At 39.8% G+C, this 21,435-nt stretch overlaps 1 protein-coding gene across 2 annotated transcripts in view; it reads right to left on the reverse strand.

Moving 5' to 3' along the window:
* Positions 1–21,435, reverse strand: part of PPP2R5A (protein phosphatase 2 regulatory subunit B'alpha) — a 96,476-nt gene that overhangs the window by 36,823 nt on the left and 38,218 nt on the right. For both annotated transcript variants that reach the window (XM_073338975.1, XM_073338974.1), the window contains exons 2-3: positions 19,382–19,578; positions 5,479–5,580 (exon numbers count right to left, since the gene is read on the reverse strand). In XM_073338975.1, coding sequence (XP_073195076.1) covers positions 5,479–5,580; positions 19,382–19,578 — 299 coding nt within the window. The remainder of the gene's footprint in view (positions 1–5,478; positions 5,581–19,381; positions 19,579–21,435) is intronic.

Genomic DNA, 21,435 nt, shown 5'->3' on the forward strand with positions numbered 1-21,435 from the left:
AAATCTGAGAGGGACGAGGTGTGGAGCATGCTTTCAGAAGTCTTAAAAGAGCAACACTCAGATGCAAAAACTATAGAATCTGAACCACCAAAAAAGAAACAGACCTTCTGCTGGTGGCATCTGGCTCAGATGATGAAAATGAACACGCGTTAGTCCACTCTGCTTTGGATTGTTATCGAACAGAACCCATCATCAACATGGACGCATGTTCTCTGGAATGGTGGTTGAAATATGAAGGGACATATGAATCTTCAGCAGATCTGGCACGTAAATATCTTGCGACGCCGGCTACAACAGTGCCATGCGAACTCCTGTTCTCACTTTCAGGTGACATTGTAAACAAGAAGCGAGCAGCATTATCTCCTGCAAATTGTAACGAAACATGTTTGTCTGAGTGATTGACTGAAGTAGGACTGGGTGGATTTGTAGGTTCTAAAGTTTCACATTGTTTTATTTTTGAATGCAGGTTTTTGGTTTTTTGTTTTTTTACATAATTCTACTTTTATAAGTTCAACTTTCATGATAAAGAGATTGCATTACAGTAATTGTATTAGGTGAATTGAAAAAATACTATTTCTTTTGTTTTTTACAGTGCAAATATTTGTAATCAAAAATAAATATAAAGTGAGCATTGTACACTTTGTATTCTGTGTTGTAATTGAAATCAATATATTTGAAAATGCAGAAAACATCAAAAATATTTAAATAAATGGGATTCTATTAACAGCATGATTAATAGCATGATTAATTTTTTTAATCATGCGATTAATCATGATTATTTTTTTAATTGCTTGACAGCCCTAGTTAAAATGCATCCTGAAACCCGCTTTGACAGTCTGCATGGAAATAGGCTGTTCCTTCACCATCTCTGCAAAGGATACAAATAATCTGGAGGCCCTGAACATCACAGTCCTGTCAAGGTAGAAGGCAAGAGCCCTTCTGACATCTAGAGCATGTAGGCTAGTTTCCTCTCTGGAGGCATGAGACTCTGGGTAGAATGCTGGTAGATGGATTTCTTGATTAATATGGTATTTCGAAGAGACCTCAGGGAGGAAGTGAGGATGGAGACATAGTATAACTTTATCTCTATTGAAGGTAGTAAATGGTGGGTCTGCCATGTGAGCACTGAGTTTTTCCCTTTGTCTAGTCAAAATGATAGCTATAAGGAATAAGATCTTGAAGTGAAGGAGGGAACAGGTAGCCACTGGTAAAAGGGTGGTTTCCTCAGAGCACTGAGAACCAAATTAAGGTCCCACTGGTGGGCCGGGTTCCATACAGGGAAAAACAAGTTATACATGCCCTTGAGAAAACTGGCTGTAGTACTGTGGACAAAAATTGAGATGCCCTCAGTGAGTGAGTGGAAGGCTGTGATAGCAGCCAAATGTACTCTGAGCTCACTGATAAACTTGAGTCTTTAAATCGAACAGGTAATCTAGGGTTTTGGACAGTGGAACTGATGCTTAAGAAAAGTGAAGAGAACACCGGGAATAGAAGTGTAAGGTAAGTTTTGCAAAACTAAGGTTTCCTGCTAGATAGGAGAACTGACTGGACTTATCTAAACAGGTTAGCTCCAGGCTCAAGAACCATTCTCTCAGGTTCAGGGAGGAGCGGTTTAGATGGATAAGGGTCCCAGAGTTCTGTGACAGGAGATCCTTTCTGAGAGAGGAAGACAGAGAGGCCACAGATAGATGAAGGAGGTTAGAGTACCACACTTGTCTTGGATAGGGCAGCACTATGAGAATAACCCTTACCCAAACTGCAACAGGAAAGAGCAATGTCTTGAGAATGAGGGGTAGCGACGGGTAAGCATACAGCCGGATACGGGACCATGGTATTAACAGGGGATCTCTCAATCAATTGCAGCCCTGTCCTCCCTTAGAACAGAAAAGGTGACATTTCCTGTTCTTTGGGTTGACAAAGGTCTGCTTCTGGGAGATCCCAGGTCTGGCAGATGCTGTGAAAGACAGAATCATTGAGCTCCTATTCATGGTCCTGAAGGAATTTTCTGCTCAGGGAATCAGAAATTGTATTCTGTAGGCCTGGAAGAAAAAATGCAGAGATTTCCATCTGATAGAAAATGCACTTAAGGACTTGGCTCTTGGCTTCACCCTGTTGGTCGCTATATTATATTGCTTCCCTGTTGTCCAGCATTATTTTGATGAACTGGCCCTGTATGGTGAATAGGACGTGCTGATAAGCATAATGAACAGGATTACTGAGGTGGAGTGAGACCTCTGGTGTGGACCACTTGCCCTGGGCTGTGGCTTCTTGGAGGTGAGCTCCCCCCGCATCTCATAAGAGAAGAGAGATTTATCTATTGAGAGGATTTTTGAGGGTTGGGGGTGGGGTCTGATGAAGGGGTTCTTATGGAGACCTTCAGTGGGTCCTTCCACTACCTGAGAGAGACCAAAACTTTGAGATACTGTGATGAGTTTGGAGTCGCTGTTTGGGATGTACAGCGTTAAGCCACGTGTGAAGGCACCTGAGGTGCAATCTCATTTGAGGTGTGACAAACGTGAAGGCCAACACGTGGCCCAAGTTGTAGGCAGATACTTGCAGTTTGCAGGCTGTGCTGTATTGCTGAGATTAGACTAGACAGAGTGGAAAATCCCTTTGGGGAGATAGGCGGTTAGGGAGTCTACAGTGGCTCCAAAAGAATCTACTCTTTGGACTGGGGTCAATGTAGACTTCTCCTGATTGATACAAAGGCCCAGAGACTGAAATAGGGTTAGAACCTTAGAAGTTGCCAACTGGACCACTAGAGCTGATTGACCCCTCAGGACCTAATTGTCCAGGGGGTATGGGAATACTGCTAAAGCCCACTGAGCCACCATTGCTGAGTGCAGCTTTGTAAAGACCCCCAAGGCCATTGAGAGCTCAAAGGGAAGGACTCAGTACTGGTAGAGTTCTGAGCCTATTATGAAACATTTGTGGGATGGGTGGATGGCTAAATGAAAGTAGGCATCCTGGAAGTTGAGGGTGATGAACCAGTCTCTCAAATCTATGGATGGAATTACGGTGGCTAGCATCACCCTCTTAAAGTGCTACGATAGGATGTGTGTGTTCAGGTTTCTGAGGTCAAGGATCAGTCTCCATCCTCAGCCCCTCTTGAGGACTAGGAAATAGTTGAAATCGAACCCCCTTCCAACAAATTCTGGGAGAACTTGCTCAATCTCCCTCAGGAGTAAGAGGGACAGGACCTCTTGTTTTAAGAGCTCTTTGTGAGAAGGGTCCCTGCAAAGAGATGGGGAAAGGAGGAGGGAGAGAAATAGAGTGGAAGCAAATAAATAGCCCATGCTGATCACCTCCAATATCCATCTGTTTGAAATAATGTGTTCCCATGCAGCAAGTGGCTAGTATGCCTCTAAAGTGGGGATGGAGTCATGCAGAAAAGCATCTGGGAAAGTAGGTTGCTCGAGGCCCTTGACCCCTTGAGAGATGCAAGATCTCACTAGTGTGGGATTTATGGTGTGACCTTCCTCTCTGCCTTGTTTCCCTTGCAAGAGAAAGAGGCTTCTTCTTAGATGTCCTAACATGCGAAGGTGCTGCTGGAACTGCAACAGCTACCGGAGCAGCCTGGGACATTGAGGCCAATGTACCGGAGGGCAGGGAGAGGAGTGGATCCCGCTGGGACTAGTAAGCTTTCCATTAGAAGGTTCTTAAGTCTAGCCTGTCTGTCTTTTCTAGACCTGCCTTTAAACCCTGTGCAGACCATACATTTTGGGTAGGTGTCTCCAAGGCAGTGGAGGCATCTCCAATGCCCATCACTATGGGGCAAAGACGTGTGGCAAGTCTGGCAGGGCTTAAACCTCAGGGTCTTCTGCATAACCTGTAGTGCTAAAGGACTAAAAACATGGGTTTTAACAAGAAAAAAAAAAGGGGGGGGGGCAAAGCCCCCTCTAAACAGAACAGGAGTGAAGAAATAAAATAACTGAACTAGAGAAAAAAAAGAAAATATCTATGTTAAGAAAAGTGGGAAGCTGAGAACAGTGGAGATGCAACTGCTTTGTCTCAAGCCAGAGGTGGTTGAGAAGGAGGTGAGTGGAGCAGCTTCGTGACTGCTTATACGCCCTTATTTGGAAGCACAAGGTGCTGCTCTGCACAGATATTGCTTTGCATTCTCTGGCAGAGAGCACAAAGGCGCGCGCACACACACACCCCCCATAGGGTGGAGCACCCATAGGAACATATACTCTAAGAAGAACTGAGCATGTCAAGAGAAACATCACTTCTATAGGGAGAGGTAGATCTCTGTCTTATGCCTGCAAGTGAACTTCACAGGCCTTTCTAAGTTCTAACTCCTGATGGACCAAAGTCCTTTGATATGGCTGATCTATGTGCTTACTGTATGTAGGAGTCATCTGCTCTAATCTCCTTCCTTTCATCAAGCCTCTGACTCATTGCAATTATAGCTATTTCTCATGCAGGTAAAATTCAGTCAAAGACATTTTCCTTTCCCCCAGGGGGTTAATAGTTATTAGGAACCTTAGGCTGAATGGTCAGTGCTCAGGGAAATTTGTATCTTTAACATGACTAAGCATCCAAATACTGCCTTGAACAGGTACTTTTTGTAGAGAATATTCATGGCACTATTCTCTGTAATTTAACTAAAGTAGCACAATTATGGATTATAGTGTCAAAAAGTGGCATATGAAATCACCAAATGATTTGTAGTGGTGCGCACCAGGTAGTATAATTATCTGCTCCCTATTGATTTAATGCAAGAGGACTCCCCCCCGCCCCCCCAAACCAAGCCAATGTACGGTCACTACATGCGATCAGAACCCTGCTGACTACAACCTATGTTTGCTTGTTCAAATAAACAGTTATGTGAAAAAAAACAGTATCACAAATCAATCGTGATTAATAGAGCACTGCTACAAAGTCACGAGGTTGGTACAGGAGTGAAACAATGAAATAACTCGCCAACTGTTATCCAACTACAATGCCTGTATTGTAGGCTTTTGGGGGCAGGGGGAGGGGAAGAAGAGGGAGATATTTGTCTTGCTCAAAAGAAAAATTAAGTCTATTGCTTTTTTTTTTTTAAACTATCAAAAAGGAAAACACTCATTTGTGGATATACATCTGTACTTTAGTTAAACCATACAGAAAACCCACTATTAAGTGTACAAAATATGCAATGCTTAAAAATGATTGTGATAAAAGTGAAGCCAAAATACTGCTATATTGTACATGAAACACATATGCCAGGTTTTCAGCTATGATAGGATAATAAAAATATAGGGGCTTGGTTTCAAGAATCAAAACACACCTAACTCCTTTCTGAGGGGCTCATGTGTGTGAGTGTGGCAGAAAGATGCATTTAAACTTTTTCAAAAAATAATCCAACTGTTTCTAAATTTAGAAGGGGGAATGATAAGCAGATGCAATAAATTGTTCTTTTTGAGAAATATCCATAGGAATACATCACCATTTAGTTTCTACATTTCAAGATTGGTTGAAAAAGTAATCCCATACCTGTATGTGAGGCCAGGAGGCTTCAAGAGTAGGTTCATCTTCTTCTGGATCAAAATCTGGATTATCACTTGGTGGAAGTGTTCTGAAAATATTAGAACTAATCTGCAAAGAAAAAAAATTGATTACTTGTAGTGTGGCTCATCAAATTTCAAAAGCCCATGCTAAACAATTGCCTCTATCTAATATCAAGATGAACTGAAACAAGAATGTTTTTAAACAATTGTTTTGCCCTTTTCTTTTCACCTTTGCATTATCATCAGTCCCAAATATTCAAAAGTCATGAGTCAGGCCACAGAAAAATCACAAGACTTTTTAAAAATTAGGTTAATTTTGTCTTTAGGTTTTCAGTTTTCTGGGCATTTGGGCTGCATTTTCAAGCTGTTATTTGCAAACATGAGAACTAGAAACGTCTTTCTTTTTAATTAAAAGCTGAAATTTTCACATAATTACTTGATTGCAAGAACTGGGCTTTAAGTAAAACATCAAACTTACATAACTTGCAATAAAAATTGTGAGTTAGCAGCACTACATTTGAATGTAAGGGAGACCCTTCCACAAATATTTCTACTTGTTATTACATTAGAAATATCAAATCCTTACTGTCTCTTTGCTTGAAGATCTTACAAAGTTTGAAGAATGCCAAAAATTATGTTACACACAGCTGTAAGTCTTAGTTTTAGGACAGACCTCAATTTAGAAAAATTAAAAGATGCAGTTTTACAAGCATTTTCAGATCTAAGCCAGTCATCTTACAGAAGGGACAGTGCAAGGACCTTTTCAGAAACACAAGGAATCTTCTTCAGGAATTTTCCCAAGCCCACTGAAGTTTAGACAAGAGAACAAAAATGTTTCGGCAGTCAAAAAGAAAACATATCTTTGTTTGCCTGAGGGAATCTGCTTCACACTGTTCATGATAAATAGTATTTTTGAAAATCTGCTAGAGAATCCCAAGTTGATTTTGTATTTTGCCCTTTCCATTATTCCTTCAAGGACCATTTGGCTCAATTTTTCCAGGTACAACTTTCAATTTTCTTTACCCTATTGGGTCCAAGGAAATAGAGATTTTCAAAAGGGACAAATAGCAGTCAGGCACCAAAAGCCGCCACTTATGCCTTTGAAAAAGTGCCCAAAGAGATCAGACAGATTAATCTCTCCAGTTCAACACCATGCCAACATCAAATTCCCCCTCTTTTCAGTGATCCTTCTTCCAAGGCATGACTGTGGAACGAGCAAATCCCCTTTTAGAAACTGGAGTTATACAACTTGTTCGAGTCTTACGCAGGAAAAAGGTTTATAATACACTGGAAATAAGAAAATTGAAGAAAGTTGTAGGAAAAGGATGTCCAAATTTGATTTCACAACTTTAAAAAAAAATCTCAGAAAGATTAGTTAGTACATGAGAAGTACTCTTAGGTATATTATCCCAACCCTAAACTCTCATTCTTGGTTCAGGGTTCACAAGAGCATTTAACTTCAAAAAGGGGAACTACATAAAAATGAGGAAACTAATTAAACAGAAATTACAAGGAACAGTCACAAGAGTGAAATGACTGCAAGCTGCATGGAAACGATTTAAAAACACCATAAGAAAGGCTCAAACGAAATGTATACCCCACTTTTAAAAAACAAAACAAAAAACAAGAGAGCCAAAAACGTGCCACCATAGCTAAAGAGAATAAAAGAGGCAGTTAGAGACAAAAAAACACCCTTTAAAAATTGAGAAAAATACTATAAAAAGAATAGTCCCCAGTCTAAAAGAAAGTCATTCAAGATGGACTCGTTATCCACTCCTACCCTGGAGCAAGACCGCCAAAGTTTGGAGCTAAGTCTTGCTGCAAATATATCTATTTCCAGATAAACTCACCGGGAGAAAATGTCATTTACTACAGAGTTCTTGAGTGCTACTTCTGCTGATCAAGTAAAATCTCTGCTCAGCTAATCTGCCAGTAGTATATATTTTCCTTATCTGCAAAGTGGAGAGCTATAGGATAAGTTTGCTGTACTATGCACCTTTCCCACAGTCCTCACCCAAGTACGTTCATGTAAAATACTGCTGTGACGTTATTGATAGCTACCTGAAACACTCTCCATGTCGAGGGCGAAAGGACTTGAGATACCAATATATTGGTCGTAATTCTAAAACACTGATATGGATTTTTCCTCCCAGAAATTCCACTAACCATGAATAATCAAATTCTTGTAATGAGTTCCCTAGCCAAAATTGGAAGCATCTGAGATGACTGTGGCCAATGGAGCCAGGGAGTTAATGCTGAAATGTCTTAAAAGAAGTTACATTCAAATCCATCATGAGATATAGGAACACAACTCTAGAGATAGTGGCAATTTCATAAACATGCTGTCTATATTTGGAATGGTCTTGCTAGCCAGTGTTGTAGAGGCCTCGTTTTTAGACGTGCATATGGAGATATGTACATCAAGGTCATAAGGCCCATCAGCTTGAGGAACATCGCTGTTTGACGTGAGTTATTATGTTGGATCATATTAAAGAAGTTCTGTATTAAAATCACAAATGAGTTTGATTCCCCATAGTTTCAATTCCAGGGTATTACTAATTAAGAGGTCTCTTGGTTTTTGGTACTGTTTCTCTCCCTCTATGTGTGAAACTTGCAAGCTGCTAATTGTGTTAGTACATTCTAAGACAGAGTCTGTTCTCAAAGCAGTTCACAGAGAGAGAGACTCAAAACAATACTCTAACAACAGAAACAATACCCAGAGGCTCCCCGCCCTTTTGTTGTATTAATAATTGTGATTAAAATAGAGATAGAGGATGTATGTGGATGGATGCTTGGTGTGGATAATAACTGAATGATCAGGGAGGTGCCAGCCTAAGAATCCAGTGTCCATCGGCTGAAGAAGGCGTCAAGTGGAAATAACCAGAGGACCCCCCCACCCCCGGAGGGCAGACTGGAATCCACCCAACAGCCTCAAGAATGGGAGAACCAAAGAACAAGATAACATCTTGGAGCCGTCAGGAATGTGCTATCTGCTGATTGATTCAGCAACAGCATGATGAAGCAATTCCCATAGACTGGCATAGGAAGAAATTCCTATAAAAATAGACTCTAAAAAGTGAGAACTTTGGGGTCTGATTCTGCAAACCAACTTCCAGGAGCATCAGATGAGCATCTGACAAGGCCCTGCTCCCTCCTCATGTCCAGGCCACCTGGCCAGTGGCTTGGCATGAGCAACTCTAAGGCTGGTAACTATGATAACAACCTTGCAGAACCTGTGTGTGTGTGTGTGTGTGTGTTTGTATGAATGAATGTGTGACTAAATATGAGATTGAATGGCATGTTATAGCTATAACTAACTGCTTACTGTGATTCTTTCTGTATTCACAATAAATGTGGTATTTTGCCTTTTTCCCTTTAATAAGATCCTGCTGGTTTTTATTTTATTGGTACAACACTCCTGAGTATTACTATTACTCTAAACATCTTTCTTCTGGCAGAAAAAAAGCTGCCCCAACAAAATTGTCATCTGGGTTGTAGCGGTGTACGACATCTTCCAATATATCTTGAATCCTAGTGTTTGGAAATGTGTTGTCTGTATCATAACTTTTGCTTGATTCTCCTAGAACACCTCAATGAATCAATCATCCAAATAAGTGTAGACATGGATACTCTGACATCTCCTATGTGCTGCTGCAAGGTACTTTATGAATACTCAAGATGCTTTAGATAGGCACAATGGAAGCCACTTATTAATGATCTCCTCTAACACTAAGCAATCTTAGTCACAACAGTAATTAACCTTTTCAATTAGAAAGTGTGATTGAGATGTGAAAATATGTATCCTATAAATCAAATGCCTCAAACCAGTGCTCTGTAGGTAAGACAGACATGACAGAGACTAGGGTAAGCATGTGGAATTTGAGCTGATGAGTAAATTTAACTTCTCTGAAGGTCTAGAATGGGTTGGAAGCCTCCATCTCAGGGGTCAGCAATTACCTGAAAAAAATTCCTTCCTCTGAAATTTGCTCTATGGCACCTGACTCAAGTAGAGAAACTTTTGATCTTAGTAAATTCCCGTGAAGAGGATCCCTGAAGAGAGATAAGGAATGAACAAGGGGTGATGGAGAAAAAGATGGCGTTTAATTGAACGAAGCAGCACTACTGGATGATCTCCAAGATCACTGGATGTGGTGATAGTCATCTAAGAAAGTTCCCAAATTTAAGGGGAGACAGACAGGTTTATATCTGGTCTGGGATTCTTGTACATCTTGTCAAACCTGAAGCTGGTGCAAAGGAAGATTATGCAGCAGATCTCCCTTTAGCTCGTTGTTTGTAGGGGGTGCATGTCTGCTGATGCTGAACATGGGCCTCTTACAATTGTTTCTTTTGAAATGAACAGGGAATAGAGACACAGTTACCCCAAATCTTTTCCGAGTCATCTAAGAAATCCTATAGATTTTGCAATAGACCTGATGTCTTTCAGTTTCTCTAGAACTTCATCTGATATACAGCTGAACAGCTAGACACCATTAAATGGTGTCAAGTATCACAGGGGTACCTGTGTTAGTCTGTGTCCACAAAAACATCTGAGGAAGTAGCTTTTTACCCATGATAGCTTATGCCCAAATAAATCTGTTAATCTTTAAGATGCCATGTTGTTTTTACCATTAAATGGAGATCTATTTGGGATTTTTGTTTTTGGAGTAACTGCAGGAGTATTCACAAACATGGTAAGGAGAAGCCCCTTAAAGTAATTGTGAATGGTGCATCAAAAGTACAGAAAGATGCTCTTAATATGTGCTAAGCAGGTAATCGATCTTTGATGAGAAGGGCTTTGGCTAGTTTTCTCTGGTCTTCCAGCAGTGACTGGGCAAAACAGTATTATTTCCTCCCATTGGTAATATTGGTAACTGGACACTAGTGCTTCATAGTTTCCAATTCTAATAGTGCCTGGTGTAGCAGAGCACAAAACTTTTCTACCCAGAGTATCTACCACCTTCTTACTCTGTCTGAAAGGGTAGAGTGGACTCAACCCCCTTTTGCTCTTAGAATGGCAGTTTCCACTACCAATTAATTTGAAGCTGAGTAGGTCCGGAAGAACAAGAAGCCCTGAAGATGTAGATTGTATAACTTGTCTGATTTCTTAGCAACTGCTGGTTTAGATGATGGATTTAACCAGGTTTATTTAGGTATACTTAGTGTCAAGAAAGCAAGGTATCTTACTTCTGGAAGGCGAACCCAGAATATCCAGAACTGGGTGTGTCATTGTCTCTGATGTTACTGAAAGGATCTTTAAGATAGTAGTTATTTCTAAGCTTTCCAGGAAAAGGAGATGATGCATACCCACACATTTGAAGATGTTTTATCATCAAGATCTGGATCTGTGTACAGATGTTTGATAGACACCTCTAGTTCTTCAGATAGAGTATCTGGGACAAGTAAAAAGAGAGACTGTTTTCTTGGTACCAGCAAGAGTGATTTATCTGGGCAGGATGATTCTGGGGAGGGTCATTTCCCTTGAACCACTTTGGGAGAAGGCTCCCTTTCTTCAGGCCTTTTAAATTCAGGGGAACACACAGGGAAAGGCCAATATGGCCTCAATAGCCATGACAATATCTCCTCAGACTTGCCAGTATTCAGTAGGGAATTCCTTAATATACTCCGTATGGGAGGGAGGGTAATCTCGCAGTCGGAAACAGAGCGCCTCAATAACACTCATAACACCATCTAGTTTCCCTGATCTACTTCCTGGAAAGGGAACAACACTGCCTACTACCCTGCTTTAACTGCTAGTTCATTCTCCTTCCTACAATGCCGTGCATTATTAACATAAGAATGGCCATACTGGGTCAGGCCAATGGTCCACCTAGCCTAATATCCTGTCTTCTGTCAGTGACCAATGCCAGATGCTTCAGAGGGAATGAACAGACAGGCAATCATCGAGTAATTCATCCCCTGTCATCCACTCCTACCTTCTGGCAAACAGAGGCAAGGAAAAAGCAGAGCATAGGGTAGCATCTCTGACCATCTTGACTAAAAGCCACTGATGGACATATCCTCCGTGAACTTATCAAGTTTTTTTGAACCCTGTGATAGTTTTGGCATTCACAACATCTCCCGGCAACAAGTTCCATAGGTTGACTGTGCGTTGTGTGGTTTTTTGTTTTGTTTTCTTTAAACCTGCTGCCTATTAACTTCATTGGGTGACCCCCAGTGTTCCCTCTAATTTTTTATGTCCATGTGCATAATGAATTTTGTTGTGTGTACCAATATGGAGGTGATGTGTGGTGGGGGTAGGGTTGAGGGCTTTGGAGTATGGGAGGGGGCTCAGGGCTGGGACTGAGGGGTGAGGGCTCTGGGGTGGTGCCAGGGATGAGGGGTTTGGGGTGCAGAAGAGGGCTCAGGGCCAGGGCAGAGGATTGAAGTGCCGGGGGTGAGGGCTCTGGGGTGGGGCCAGGAATGAGGGGTTTGGGGTACAGGCTGCCCCAGGGCTGCAGCAGGGAGAGTGGACTCCCCCAAACCCCCTCTCACTGCAGCAGCTCAGGGCTGGGGGAGGGGCACCTCTCCACAGCCTGGAAGCTCCAGCAGGGCTTGGCCAGGGGTGCGGCACCCTCCCAGTGTGTGCCGCCCTTGATAGCCTGCTGCATGGCCGCGCAGCTTAGAGGGAAACTTAGGTGACCCCTGTTTTTTGGGTTATGTGAAAGAGTAAACACCACTTCCTCCACACCAGTCAAGATATCATACGCCTCTATCATATCCCCTCTTAGTCGTTTCTTTTCCAATCTGACATGTCCGTATGAGGAGATATTAAAAAGACCTTAATAATAATATTAAATTAAACATTGGTATTAATTCATTATTAATATTAATTGATTAAATAATAATATTAAACATATCCGTATTAAACATTAAATATTAAATGGGAGATATTAAAAAGACCCTAATCATTTTTGCTGCCCTTCTCTGTACCTTTTCCAATTCTAATACATATATATTTTTGAGATTGGGTGACCAGAATTGCACATAGTTTTCAAGGCTTGTGTGTATTATCAATTTATATAGAGGTTTTATGATATTTTCTGCCTTATCTATCCCTTTCCTAATGGTTCTTAACACTAGGAGCTGCCTTTTTTTTTTTTTTTTTTTTTTTTTTTTTTTTGAGACTGCTGCTGCATATTGAGAGGATGTTTTCAGAGAACTATCCACAATGACTCCAAGATCTCTTTTTTGAGTGCTAACAGCTAATTTAGACCCCATAAATTTGTAAGTATAGTTGGCCATGTCATTACTTTGCATTTATCAGCACTGACTTTCATCTGCCATTTTGTTGCCCAGTCACCCAATATTGTGAGATCCTTTTGTTACTCTTCACAGTCTGCTTTGGAATTATCTTGAGAAAAAGACTGAGCACCTGCCACCAAAAGTACTGACTGTGGACATTACCACCATCCTGCTGGTCATTCAGGCCTATAACATGTGCATTATCTTCAATTCAGGCTTCTTGCTAGATCCTCACATCCAGGCTATGTCTAAATCTTGCTGATTCTTTCTGAACTGCTCAAAAAAAGGTCTCTCATATCCACCCATCCATCCAGTTAAAACTCATCCAAGCTCTCATCATCTTGTGTCTTGATTACTGTAACTTTCTTTTTTCTGACCTTGACAAATGCAATCTTGCCCCACTCATATCCATTCAGAATGCTGCTGCAAAGATCATTTTCCTAGTTTGTTTTAATCATTTCACCTTTGTGATTTCTTACACTGGCTCCTGCATTTCTATCATATCAAACATAAGCTGCTTGTATTCACTTTCAAGGCCTTTCATAGTCAATCCCCATCCTACCCATCATCTCTCATTCACTACTGAGCTGTGGATGCTTACCTCTGATCGGCTCACAATACCGGCCTCTATCGTTCACTTGTTACATTTTCCAACAAGCAAGCACCTTTGTGCTTTTTCCCCATGATTTCCCACATGCATGGAGCTGCTCCCTGTAAACCGTTGCAATGCTACCTCATTACCCAAATTCAGAACCTTCCTCAAAAACTCTCCTTTGCCTACAAAAATACTTGATAAAGGTTAGACTGTGGGTATGTAGAGCCCACTGCCTACATTACTGACCAATACTGCCTCACTGTTCACTTGTACTCCCCCATGTGTATCTATCGATTGTCTCTTGCTTTATATTTAGATTAGGCTTGGCAAATCGGTCAACTGACCAGTCAAATGTCAACTGACAACCTATTATTTGACCGCAGTCAAATATTTCAGCAACAATGCTGATGCAAGCCATGGCCTACCATTTTGACTGCATCATGGTGCTATCTGTTGCTAGCTTACCTAAACATCTTGATCACTCATGTTATTACATGCTAATGCTATCTGTATTGAAAAAACTGAACATCTTGATTGACTGGAATCTTCTAGAATAAGCATTGTATGTATGTATGTATGTATATCTTTATTTGTATACCAGGCCATTAACGTACATGGTGGTTTACAAAGCACATTAAACAAGTTAAAAGACGCGGTTCCTATCCTGAAGAGCGTACAGTCTAAAATGACTAGATAAACATATTGTAATTAACTCAAAAAGGAATGGGGAAGGGATAGGAGGGTTCACAGTTATTAAACCTCCTTCCTCCAACACACAACAAAAAGATGCAAAGCTATTAAGCTGCCTACCTCAGATAAGCACATTTTAAATGACTTTTCTTTAAATGACTTTTCTTTAATAGTTCCTCTGTGTTTGGTTTATTTCTGTTTAATTTTATTTTTCTTTTTTTGTAACTGTTCAGTCTTGAATAATGTTAACATTTAAATGATAACCTAAAAAAAAAAGTAGTAATTAAATCTTCATTTTTTAGATCATTTCATTATGTTTTGCATTTTTCTGAGTTTACAAAAACTAAATTACTTAACTTATTTTATTAGGCATAAGTATCTAAGGCTAAGCCTACTGGAGACCATAAAGTCTTACTCTTTGTTACTGTTCTAATAAATTAGTGCTTTAAAAAAGTTGACTATTTTTGACATTCGACAGTATCTGACCAATGTCTGACTGGCCAATTGACTGATTATTTTTGGACCGGTCAAATGCCCAACCAATGCCGAGTACACTTAGATGGTTAAATTACTAGCAGCCACCTGAAATCCCATCTACACTAACACTGCTATTGTTTACTGCAACCAGCAAGGCTGAAATGGCAGTGGTAACAGTAGAACATTATTGGCACAAAAGCCTAATGCATAAACACCCCTGGTATCACTAATGTTAAGGTCACTAGAATACAATACACTCCCAGTTCTTTCTGCTAACAAAAAACAAAACAAAACAAAACAAAAAAAAACCACAGTACAGGTAATGCCAGCCAACGACATATACTATGAATTCAGTCTTCTGTCTGAATCTTCATCTGGACTATTTACACCAGGTTTTATCAAACTATGTGGCAATTCTCACTGGTGGGGCATGATGGATAATAAGATCTAATACGGTTAGAAGTTCATTTAGACAACCTTTAGGAAGAAATGGCTTGACCCTTAATCCTGTCTGCAAAGGCTACAGACAGTATTAGGGGAGCTTCCGAATGATTTGGTCTTGTCCAGGTAGCATGAAAGAGCCCTGACTACAACGAGAGAGTGCAATTGTGTTTGCCCCTTGTTTCAGTGGGGTTTGGGGAAGAAAACTGAGAAATCAATCAACTGATTTAAATGAAAATCTGACACAATCTTCAGCAGGAACTTGAGGTGAGACTTAAGAGTCACCTTATCTTTAAGGAACACTGTAAAATGGACCTGCCATAAGGGTCTGAATTTCCCTACCCTGTAACAGATGTTAGTTATGGATACTAAAAAGTCAATATTCACAGACCAATGAGGCGGAAGAGGGAATAAAGGCAGTTTGCTAGGGGTTCAAAACAGATCTCCATTAAGCCCGATAACAGTCTGTTGGGGTTTTAGGAAAGAATAGGCTCTCAGATTGAAGGAAAAACAAAATCATAGAAATGTAGGGCTAGAAGGTCATCTAGTCTAGACTCCTGAGCTGAGGCAGGGCCACGTATACTTAGACCATTCCCTACAGCTGTTTGTCTAACCTGTTCTTAAAAAGCTCCAGTGACAGGGATTCCACAACATCTTTAGGAAGCCTATTCCAGTGCTTAGCTATCCTTAAAATTAGAAAGCTTTTCCCAATATCTAACCTACACTCCCTTACTGCAGATTAAGCCCATTACTTCTTGTCCTACCTCAAGTGGCCATGGAGAATGAATGATCAAAGTCCTCTTTAGAACAGCCCTTAACATATTTGAAGATTTATCAGGTTCTCCTCTCAGTTTTCTTTTCTCAAGATTAAATTGGCCTCGTGTTTTTAACCCTTCCTCACAAATCAGATATTCCAAATCTTTTGTCATATTTGTTGCTCTCCCCTGGACTCTACAATTTTCCCACATCTTAAAGTATGGCACCCAGAACTGGACACAATACTCCAACTGAGGCCTCACCAGTGCCAAGAAGAGTGGGAAAGCTACCTCCCATACCTTATATATGACACTCCTGTTAATATACTCCAAAATACTAGCCATTTTTGCCACCGACACACAATGTTGGCTCATATTCAATTTGGGATCCACTTTAACTCCCAGATCCTTTTCTGCAGTACTAGTGCCTATCCAGTTATTCTCTATTTTGCACAAGTGCATTTGATTTTTCTTTCTTAAGTTCACAACTTTGCACTTATCTTCATTGAATTTCATCTTGTTAATTTCAGACCAATTCTCCAAAATGCTTCCAACCCCTCCCAGTCAGTGTCATTCACAAATTTTCATCAGACTCTCCACTCCACTCTCCAAGTCATTAATGAAAATGTCTGGCCTGGGTCTGGCCATTGACCCTGGATCGATTAGATATGTCCTCCCAGTTAGACTGTGAATCACTGATAACTCCTCTGAGTATGGTCTTTCAACCAGTTATGTACCCACCTTCGAATAATTTCATCTAGACCACATTTCTGTAGTTTATGAGACTGTCATGTGCGACTGTGTCAAAAGCCTTACTAAAACCAAAATCTATCAAATTTACTGCTCTCCCCCGTCAACTAGGCCAATACCCCTATTAAAGAAGGATATTAGGTCAGTTGGAATGATTTGTTCTGACAAAGTCATGTTGGCTATTATGTTATCTTATGTCATCTCTAGGTGCTTACAAATTGATTGTTAAATGATGCGTTTCAGTCTCTTTCCAGGTATCAAAGATAGGGTGACTGACCTATCATTCCCCCGTTCCTCTTCCCACTCCCCACCCCTGTCTTTCTAGATATATGTACTATGTTTGCCCTTCTCCAGTCCTCTGGCACCTCACCAGTCCCCCATGAGTTCTCAAAGATAATTGCTAACAGTTCCAAGAGTTCTTCAGCTAGTTCCTAAGTACCCTAGGTTGATTCCATTTTGCCCTGTGGCAACTTGAATATATCTAACTTATCTCAATATTTAACCTGTTCTTTCCTTGTTTTGGCTTGTGTTCCTTCCCCCTTCTTAATATTAATTGTGTTAAGCATCTAGTCACAGTTAATCTTTTTAGTGAAGACTGAAGCAAAATAGGCATTAAACACCTCAGCCTTCCTGATATCGTTATTAGCTCTCCTTCCCACTAAGTAGTGGACTACGCTTTTCATCTTTCTCTTGCTTCTAGCATATTTAAAAACTTCTTACTGCTTATGTCCCTTGCTACATGTAACTCATTTTGTGCCTTAGCCTTTCTGATTTTGTCCCTATATGCTTGTGCTATTCTTTTGTATTCATCTTTAGCAATTTGTCTACATTTTCCCTTTTTGTACAATTCCCTTTTTGATTTTCAGGTCATTATAAATAAATGAGACCTTTGAGGACTCTAGCAACTGGAGGTGGGGAAAATATAGTAAGACTTTGCATGGGCGAATGTGCAGACATTGCTGATAAATATATACTTAGAGCTGATAAAGTCCAAAATGTTTTTAAAATAGTTAATATTCCAAAATAGCAGAAACAGGGGCTTCCACACGAGACAAGTGACACTGCACTGCACAAATAGAAAACCTCTTCCATTCTCCTATGTGAATCAGTCAAGCAGACGTTTCTTCTGCTCTTTACCAAAGTGAAGAAAGGGATTTTTCTTGCACTACTTCCACTGGAATCTCCAAGTAGCCTGTCATGTGTTGCAGGAGGTCTGGAAAGTTCCTAAAATCAACCACCTGTCTAGGAGAAGAAGGGATGACTGCCTCTTTGGTCAAGGAAGAATATATTGTTGTCGGATTCCATTTCCTTCAGGTACTCTTCCTTACTGCCATGTTCGTGCAAGTGCAGTCTGAGGCTGTAGACGCTGATCCTCTTGAGTAGATCTACAATGTCTCATGAAAGAGGAAGATTTAATTGTACAGGTGGGCAGTTGAGGAAGGTTTCCTACCTGGTTGTCCCCAAGGAGCCCAATAAGGCCAAGACAGTATGTTTTAAGGATAAGTGGCTAGGGGCTATATTGCTGGAAACCAGGGTGGATGTTTCTTATGAGATCAAAAAAGGGTGGAGGAGATACTCTACTGAAGATGCTTCTTCTTGTATTTCTGGGTGACTCTCCCAGATCATATCTTCAGTAGATCTCCAGGAGTTTCTGATTCATCATGCTGTCTTCTGTCTCAACTTTATGAGCTCAATGCCTTTTTCCCTCTGACTACTTTTCAATCAACTTTTCATTCTACTCCCCTATATACCTGTCCTCCACCCAACAGTCTTCCTAATGGCCACTTCACTATACTTGACCCTCTTCTACTGCCTAATGCCAGTTTTCTTCACCTTAAACACCCAGCTAGAATCTCTCAATTGTTGAGGAGAGAAAGGAAAATTTAGCTAGTTTTACAGCAGGAAAGTGGAAAAAAATTAGGTTCAACAAAGTATGGGGAAGAATTATTCTATAACTGGATGGTAGACCATACTTATGAAGTTGTTGTCAATCTGTCAGTATTACTACTACATTTCAAAGTCAGAATGACAGACTGATGTTTTACAGATCCCTGTATGCGAGACAGAGCTAAGAACATTTTTTTCTCCTATATTAAAGTCTTCAAACTGTTGCTCAGAAGACTATAGATGGGTAAATTAAAAGAGCTATCAGTCAATCAAGATTTAAATACATGCAATATGTACCTCAAAAACAAAAAGTGAATGAGAAGCACAGAGATTGCTTTGAAACACAAACATCTCTTCCTTACATAAGAGCAGAAAAAACAGAAGTTACTGTAGTTAACAACTGTAAATAATTTCTTGTTTGTTTTATAATCACAGTAATTTACAGAAAGGGCTCTGCAGTACACATCAGTTTATGTTGACTCTAGACTATACAGTTACACCTAAATGATTTAAGGTAGTTGTAAGTGCATTTACTCTGAGTAGGACCAGTTCCTTCCTCCTTGTAGAGAAGCTTCCTTTCTATTGATTCTAACTTCAGTAAGAATCTCTCCCTGAGTTTTAGCTCCGATACTCACCCTTAAGAGTCCATACATCTATTGCAATTCTCAAGTAAGGAAGCACAGGCAGAACAACTCAAAATGTTCTCATTTTCTGAACCTTGTGGGATTTTTTTTCAGCTTGTCCAGAGCTAACTTTCTTCATACATCACATCTAAAAATTTAGCTATATTGCATTTACCATGCTATATCAAATAAAGCGACTTTTCAGATTTGACAAATTCAGCAAAGCTTTCTAAATAATTCTTTAGGCTGTTTGAGTTGATTACTTATGAACTATACTAAATTTACAGGTAGTGTCAGCCATGGCAATGCTCTACAACTATTATGTAACAATATAAATTCAGACAGAAGCTAATGATCAGTAAGAAATGTTTTATTTAGTTTTAAATATATCAAATAAATAAATACCGTTCAACTCCAGTTTTTACTTACCATTTTCACTATGTCAGCATATGCTGACTCAATAATCACACCACGAGTTGTTGAAACGTATTCAACCAGTTCATTCAATGTGGCTCTCTTAATTTCTTTGCTCCTCAGGTCTGAAACAGAGTCCATGAAGTCAAACAGTATACAACACTGCTGTAACTTCTGACAAAAGAGATTTTGCTGTTCATTTGAGGTGGCATCTATAAGCAGAAAAAAGAAAAAAAGCCACTTACGTTTTTAGAAATTGAAGCATTGATTTCTAAATATCTTATCAGCCATAACTCAGTATTAATAAGGAAGACTAGTTTTGGGTGGCAAGCAAGAGAGATTAATGTTCAATACTGTCACATCTAAAATCAAAGTTGTTTGTGCCACTACCATGAAATTTAACTGAGGGTTTGATAATATATCCACAATGAGTAAGAGATTTTAAATGGGGAATATATAAAATGTAATTAATATAGAGAGAAATTACACTTTTAAAAACTAATGTATTCTACACAAAAAAAACTTAACACAAGTACCAACCCTCCCACCATCACCATGGAACTAACCACTCAATCATATGATTTGTTGCATTCCATCCACTAATTCTTTATTACATTGTCTATTTAAAAATTAAAAAATTTGCAGGGCCGATACCTTGTTTTTTTTACCAATATATAAAGCTCTTGCCATCATAGGATGAATGTCTCAGTGGAGAATTGACCCCGGTATTTCACAGAAAATATTTTATCCTGGATTTTCACATCTTAGACTAGAGAAATTTAATTAGTAAAATTAATTAACTTATTAAATTCTCCAGTTTGAACAATTTGTGATCACTTAAGACCATATGTCTGTCATGACTATGACAGCATTTTCATAAAGCATCAGTCTTTGTATGCCTTCCCAGCCCACTAACTGGGCGAAATTCTTCCATTAATGCTACAATTTGGATCTGTGGCAGAGTGATTTTAATAGCTTTAGAGTATTAGTTAATTACTAAACCATATTAAACTTACTGGAAAATAAATATTTTTTGCTCAAAATATTGTGACCCTCTGACTTTTGCATACAAAGTCACAACAAAATCAGGCAGAGTTGTTATGGTTATCAATAAATCAATTCAATTTCACATCACTTAACTAAATTCAACAAAGGGAAGAAATTTCCCTTTTCTCACTAATTGTTGTTTGTATTCTGGCAACACCAGTATGAAAGAGTCCCCTCATCTCTCAGACATTTAAAATACTATGCCAAGCTGCAGAATTTTCACTCCCATTTCTCTCTCTGAATACATAGGCAGGCTTACCCAATTGAGAGTTTTCAGAAATGGAAAGCAGCTGTAGTTAGCCTACACTACTTTGACTATCTGATCAATATTAGTAAGTCCTGTGGAGTGTCCAGACTGGTATTGCCACATCATAAAATAAAAACGAGTCAGGAGAAGGAAATACCTTGCTAGAATACCTTGTCAGAATACCTTGCTAACTGCTTCGCTGAAGATATACAGAATTTTTACTCGTGACATGCTAGCAGAGTGAGCCATGAAGGAAACTCCCCTTGCTCTTAAGGTTTTTGGCCCTCTGCAATTAGGCCAGCTGAAGGGCTTTAAGGACAGTCTTAGATATCTCAAAAGCCCCAAAATATTTCCATAATTCTTTTTAAAAGTGAGAATTAAGAGTTCTCCTAAACTCCAATTACATACAAATAAGTTGTACAGACACCATCATTGCAAAATTCACTCTTGAAAAGTAAGTAGTGATATCCCAATAAATGTGAAATAATAAAAACTGTAGAGAGTGAAAATAGTTAAATCCAGTGAGGGATAAGAGTGCAAACAACTTGTTTCTGCCCCCCACCGTGGCTCAGTGCAGTAGGAGTCATTCTGAAAGACAACCCCTGAAGGTGGAAGAAGAATGCAAGCTCCACATTCTTCAGAAATAGATTCTATGGGAAGAAAATGAAGTGGGATTCCTTCCCACAGGTCATGTCTGAATAATAATGCTTGAAAATGTATTTAGCACAGATAACATGGCTGACTGAAATCTTCCTGTGACAAGCAACCGGAGCTC

This window comes from Lepidochelys kempii, chromosome 3, assembly GCF_965140265.1.
Source record: "Lepidochelys kempii isolate rLepKem1 chromosome 3, rLepKem1.hap2, whole genome shotgun sequence".
In the NCBI taxonomy this organism is placed as follows: domain Eukaryota; kingdom Metazoa; phylum Chordata; order Testudines; family Cheloniidae; genus Lepidochelys; species Lepidochelys kempii.